The sequence below is a fragment of the Acipenser ruthenus genome, chromosome 12 (genome assembly GCF_902713425.1).
Source record: "Acipenser ruthenus chromosome 12, fAciRut3.2 maternal haplotype, whole genome shotgun sequence".
NCBI classification, from domain to species: domain Eukaryota; kingdom Metazoa; phylum Chordata; class Actinopteri; order Acipenseriformes; family Acipenseridae; genus Acipenser; species Acipenser ruthenus.
In genome coordinates this window covers 13328141-13334593 of record NC_081200.1, presented here as the reverse complement: position 1 = coordinate 13334593, position 6453 = coordinate 13328141, and the positions used below count along the sequence as shown (strand labels likewise).

General features: G+C 35.4%; 1 protein-coding gene across 2 annotated transcripts; it reads right to left on the bottom strand.

The window, feature by feature from the left end:
- Positions 1 to 425: 425 nt before the first annotated feature.
- Positions 426 to 6220, bottom strand: LOC131739980 (transmembrane protein 212-like). Of its 2 annotated transcripts, XM_059034174.1 has the most exons (4): positions 6016 to 6220; positions 5151 to 5210; positions 2175 to 2498; positions 426 to 996 (listed from the first exon to the last, which is right to left on the bottom strand). In XM_059034174.1, exons 1-4 carry the CDS (start codon positions 6172 to 6174, stop codon positions 976 to 978), a joined length of 564 nt encoding a protein of 187 aa, XP_058890157.1. In that variant the 5' UTR covers positions 6175 to 6220; the 3' UTR covers positions 426 to 975. The 2 variants fall into 2 exon arrangements, with proteins under 2 accessions (XP_058890157.1, XP_058890158.1); XM_059034175.1 differs by lacking the exon at positions 5151 to 5210.
- Positions 6221 to 6453: the final 233 nt, after the last annotated feature.

The following is a 6453-nucleotide window of genomic DNA, read 5'->3' as shown; positions in this document are numbered from 1 at the left end:
TATCAAACTTGATTTGGCATGGTGTCAGTGGCAATGTTTTTCCCGAAAGATCAGAGTTAAATTATCATTGTCATTTTAAGGTTGGCATCAGGAAAACTACTCTCAATGTTTCCTTTATTATTAGCACAATGCACTGTATCATATTGAATGTTGAAAATCTGTGTTTAATATATTCAATGTTTATTTTTCTAAAGTTATTTACCGTGTAAACTATCACATACATTTTCCATAAAAAGTAGGCTTGATTTAGCATTTCTGTTTTTATATTTTACTATTGCTTGTATTTCAAATTTGGCATTGAATTCCACATACAATATTCAATACAAAAGAATTTATAAAAAGTTTAGGATTTAGGATTTTAGGTTTTTGGTTCTCATTTAAACCTTTCAAACATAATCATACATGGCAAGAGATTGAAACAATAATTCATATAAACTTTTATTGAAGACAATCATACGGACATTTTATAAACAGTTAAATATAAAACTAATGTAAATTGACAAAAGATGAATTACATGCATTACACAATGAACAGCATATCATACTGTAATAATTTACAGTACTCCAGGACACTGGTTCCCAAACTGGGGTCCTCTGGTAGACTCCATTGTATATCTATGATTTTCTAATGCCCATTGTAACTGTCAACCATAAAAAAAGCCTTATGTTAAGTATCAAGAAATAACGTGATAAAAAAAAATAAAAAATTCAAAGTGTACTATACATTTTTCATTTTTTTCAAAAGCAACCTCTATAATTAAGATGTGCTAGGAAAATAGAATATTTCAAATACATATACTGTACGTGCATGTTTTAATTTCTTACACCCATCCAGAAGGTTCAACAAATCTTGAATAAACAACATACTATATACTAATTCTTCAGATAACACAGGACTACAGGTATTAGATTTATTCAGTTCTTCTTTTTTCAGGGGCATATTTGACCGGGACCATCAGTGGCAACATGTACAGTTTACCATCCATGCCTTGTTTTCTGTGAAGAAAGAATAATAAGGATTACAGAATTTGTCTACTTTATACCTATCCCAACATGGAAAGAGATTGGGGCTATTTTTAAAGAGATGATAAATTATTTTCTCCTGCAGGGATTTATAGACCCACTAATACAAGACAAAAAATACAGTGAAATAAGTTTATTTTTTAAAAAAGCAGATTTATAAATGGTGGTATAATATGATGTTTACTGTTACTTAGGCCTCTCTTTGTATTAATGCTACACTATTGAGATGTACCTGTGCTAGCCCTGTGGGCACAAAGTGGATAAACTAAACTGAAACTGTTTAAGAGCAAGTAGCTTCAAATTACTTTAAAAAAATAAATAAACAAATAAACTAAAAAAATAAAAACTTTCCCTTCACTTTTTTGATTTTGCAATCGTTCTGAAGAGTACATTTCTTGTCACTGTACTGCAATTTCCTAATGGTACATCAGATGGGAGACACATTCTGTTTATTTTGGCAATGATCAAGTTTAGGATAAATCAGCTATGTCTCAAGAATTAAAAATGCCATGATAACCATGGTAAAGTCCACTGGGTTGAATTTCTTCGTGAAGGGTCATTCTCCGAGCCAGGGCAGCAATACAGGGCAACAGTCCCTGTGCTAATGCAAACTTGAGTTCTGTGTTTAAGTTCACACAGCAGATAAACTATAAACTAAAATGGCAGCGATAAAGATCAGTACCTGTACCTCAAATTACCTGTGCAGAGAATGCAAATCTCAGTGAGAAAACATGTAAAAAGTTTAACTAACCTGATCTGCCTTGGCACTCTACATAGCCATTCATGCAGTACAGATGAGCAAAGCATAAACTCTCATTTACATATTGCCATGTAGTTAATCTGAATTTTGTGACACAGAAGAATGCAAATATGCCATGTAAAATTATCTTACGTAAAATGCAATGTATATTCTGTGACAAAAAAAGCAGGGAATTAAAATACAGGTACTCAGAGATCATGAAAGGGCCTTTAAAAAAGCAAGCCTATGAACACATGTGGAACTGCCCCAATATTTTAATGTTATTTTGTTGTAAACGTATTTTTAAAAAAAGCAAAGATTGAAAATACAGCTTTGCAATGCTGCAATTTCAGAGCGACTCAGATAGGGGGATCGATTCTCATTGGCTGTGGTGTTCTATAAACGTACTTACATTTAAATTGCCATTTTGGTGGAGCCTCATTGTCAGCCTGATAATAAAGGTCAGGGATAAGCAGAAGATAATGACACTGGTGACAAGGTCTAGGAGCTGCAGGCCCAGGTGATACCACTGATAGAACACGGGGTCCTGACATACATTCTGAAACTTGGCATAGGGAAAAGGGAGCTCCACAGCGTAGCCAAGGTAATTGGTTCCAACGGCTCCAGCGAATGCGTAGTAACAATATGGGCCAATCAAGATGGAGGCAATGGCGATTGCAAATTGTACTGGAGAGAACATGGTACACATGATGGCAAAGGTGTAGCTAACTTCCCACTAGGATAAAACAAAAAAGAAAGTACAATTACTAAAATACAAGGCCAGTTATCTGCAGGTAATGACTTCTGTGGAGAAAATGAATACTATAATAAACAATTGTGTATTTTTTTAAAAATATGTGTTTTTTTTGTTACACCACTGCACGTCTTTCTAGTAATTGTTTATAAGTCATAAACATTGTATAGTCCCTCACACCAGGTGTTGGTTATCAAAAAATGTAATCTTGCCTATTCTCCAAGGCCCCTTTAAACAGGGCTATCTACAATCATAAGTACAAAATACGCATTTAAGACCATTAGAGCTAAAGCCTAGCCAAAAATAGGACATACAAATTTCCTCTTATTTTGCCAAATTCAGTTGTACCCTAATGTATTATAGAATGTGTGTTTGTCAGCATTGTGCTAATTGTTCAGTCTTGTTCTTTTATTGTATGTTTTGTAATTTATTTATTTATTTATTTATTTATTTAAATCAACCCTGCTTGCATGTTTAATTATTATTATTAGTAGCATAGCAAAGTGAATGCATCGTAAGGCATGCATTGCAATGGTATACATTATCCCATACGTAATGTCGTTGGTGGTCGTCTTCGAATTGAAAGGGAACGTTAGGTTACTTACCGTAACCCTGGTTCCCTGAAAGAGAAGACGACCACCAACCACGAGGTTACATCGATCGCCCTCACGGGTTCGATGGAAAAAGAGAAATGGCTTCCTTTGGATGAGAGTTTTATCCCCTTGGTGTTAGCCTTAATAAACTTTAGTAGTGTAGTTTGTAATATAAGTTCCTAATGTTCTTTTCATTTCATCACAAGGATGAATGACTGAATCGTACAATTGTGCGGGAATCAGGAGATGTGTGTGACTTGACTGCAAACATTTAAAATACACGCCAGTTATCAGAGACGGAGACTCCTAATCGAGTACCATCAGTAGTGGCACGTAGGGAATCGGACACTGATTTTTTGGTTTTTAATGCTTCTTCAATTGCATGGGATCACTTCATCGGTGCGCATGCCCCGAAATTACAGCGGTCGGGCGCTATAAAAGCATTTTCATAAAAAAAGTTAAAGATTCTTAAGTTAATTCTTAAATCAAGGTTCTGTCTATTGAACAAAGTACTGGAACAGCGTTCCGGCACGTTCCGGCACGTTCCGGCACGTTCCGGCGCGTTCCGGCTCGACTACACCACTGGTCATCTTGTACTTCCTTTGCCATTTCACCAGGAGAGTTCAGTGCCTTCTCTCATGTCATTAGCCATCCAACACCTTTCCCTATTGACTGGCATACTGTGCAGTCAGTAACATGTTGGACCCCAAAGACACTGAAGGGTAATGACCTATGAAGTGACACAGTAACAGATTCCATCAAAGTAAGGCAAGCAAACAAAACGTTCTTTGACCTTGTGTAGTACCAGATGTCATTGAAAATTGCCATAGATGATTTCAAATTAAAATACATGTATATTGTTGTGTGTTTCCTTCAAAACATATTGTAAGCTGTATTCTTGACTACATTATTTTATTGCATAGCCTTTAGTGCACATTTTTATGAATCTTGTAACCATTCCCTAGAGGTAGTTTTAGCTATGCACACAATGGCCTTGTAAACTAAGATATAAAAAGGAGAACACACATAGGGTGTGTGTGTGTGTTTCTTTTACGACATCACTTGCCCCTACTGATTAAGAATGTTATTATATCTCCATCTATTAAAGTGTAACCACAAGCTGTTTTTGAAATTATTTCAGTATGCATTTCAGACTGATAACAGAGTTTTGGGCACACTGACAATAATAAACAAAAAAAACAAGCTGGTACCACTTTCAGCTGGTTTCACAGATGGCAGCTGGTCATGTTAGCCAGGCAACAATGACTGTACCAGTAACTAGGATTGAAACAAGACATTATCAAGTCATTTTGTTTTATTTCATTTTAATCATCTGTTTTGTGAGGGTTCAATTGATGTTACAGGTTTAAATTATATTGTATAACTTTTTGCCTGTTTGATTTATTTCTTGTGGATACCTATAGGGTGAAAAATAGGAGTGTTTTGAGAGTTTTTTTTCTCTTTAATTTGTTTGTTTTTTATTGGATGGAGAAGTTAATTTATCCTTTGACTCCAACCATACTCTTAACCAGACCCTTTGTGAATTAAAGATTACTGTATTAAATACTCACTAATTCCTGTTTTTTTTTTTTGTTTTGCTTTGTTAAAAGAATACTTACAATTTTGAATTTTCATAATATATCATTCTGTAGCTGTTTAGAATCCCACAAAATATGTTCTTAATCTTCATTTATTACTGTTTCAGCATGGAAATGAGTGTTTAATAAAGTCAGCAGATAATTGTACCTTCTCTGAAGAAGCTGTCTGAGCAAGCCTGATACAAGGGGGCATTTCTAAGAATGTGCTATTTCTTCTCCCCTGAAGTTTGTTAAAGATTTGCAATGAAAAAATACATAGTCTGCAAATTAAGCATGTGTTAGGTATTCCTTTATTCTAACACATGATTAAATCATGTGTTATTTACAATATGTTACACTGACTCAAAATGTGTTGTAATCGGCTTAACAGCAATACTAGGAGGTGATGGAGGCAGTTCTTTATACTGTATGTAAATAAACAAATTGATCATTATTTACATTACCAGTGATCTTTTGGTCTGTTCTCTGTACGCCAGCAGCACACACGTGCCAGTAATGATGGCCTGAAACATTAAAATACATTAATTCAAAAGTACAAATTCAAAAGTATGTGTATATCAATAATTGTATTTAGAGCTGTGATGTGAATTTAGTTTTTAAATATGCTCGTAATAAATCTAAATAAGAAGGAAGGCAGAGAAGCTAAATACATAGATGCACATTTGGTAAGAGGGACATTTATTTTGCGGAGGGTGGATACATATTTTGTAGCGACTTGGTACAGTATGTGGAAAATTTATTTTAATGGTTAAGGGGAGGGGTGAGTATTTTAAAACAAATCTTCCTGGCAGCCTGCTATATGTAAACACACATTGCAGGACAACTGTGATGGTTAACAGACCCTGATAAGCACTAATCTTGGACTATCTAATGTTGTCGTAGGTAAGATTAATTTATGCACCTGTATCATACCAGGCTGAAACAGGAGCCGTATTTATTGAACACCGAAGTTCACCAAATAATTTCTTATGATAATTACTTACAAGGTTTTTGTATACTTTTATTATTATAGAACATAATGCATATGTGAAGACTTCAAGGTGAAGTTCAATAGTTACAGTGAAAACTCCTATTCAACATACCATAAGGGATTATAAAGTAAAATCACTTAGCACTGCTTTTGTGGATAAGCATACAGGACCCTTCAAAGCAAGGCACTTGGCAGACAAAGGCCCAAAATTATAACGATTCTGGCTCACAACACCCCTTGCCAGATGGCATTGGTTTCCCTTTTCCAAATGAAGCACTGCGAAGTGTTCAACAAGCTTTATAACTCCTGTAGCAAATATTAAAAATGAGTTTTCCTACCAAAACTCCATTCCAGATAGGAGTGGCGATTTTGACACTCCACCCAATGTACCAGGGCTTGTAACTGAAAACTGGAAAGAAGGCAGTAACCCCAGAGAAGAAACTGAGAAGGCCAAAGGCAAGCAGTGTTCCCCCAATGCAGCAGTACATAGCCCCCATTTTGAACAGGTAAGCTCCGTTGTGGTTTGTCCTTGTATAATACTCAATGTTTCTATGCTATTTCTCTGTGTATAATGTGTGTGGTCAGTGTCTTAGGAACAGTTGTTAGCATACGCACAGGTATCTGTGTACATAATGATTTCCTGATACCACAAGCAGACTTTGTCACTTTGTTTGCTAACATCATGCAGGAGACCCATTCAAAGAACCAAAGCATTCTTTAGGGATTCTTTCAGTGCACTTAACTTGTAATGCAATATCTACACAACAATATCAAGC

What these genes read in the sequence shown, in the direction of transcription:
- LOC131739980 (XM_059034174.1), bottom strand. Translation starts at nt 6,174, where the DNA reads ATGGGGGCTATGTACTGCTGCATTGGGGGAACACTGCTTGCCTTTGGC. An exon ending in CTATCTGGAATGGAGTTTTG is followed by an intron (nt 5,211 to 6,015) that starts GTAGGAAAACTC and finishes TTAATGTTTCAG; the next exon opens with GCCATCATTACTGGCACGTG. An exon ending in AACAGACCAAAAGATCACTG is followed by an intron (nt 2,499 to 5,150) that starts GTAATGTAAATA and finishes GTTTTATCCTAG; the next exon opens with TGGGAAGTTAGCTACACCTT.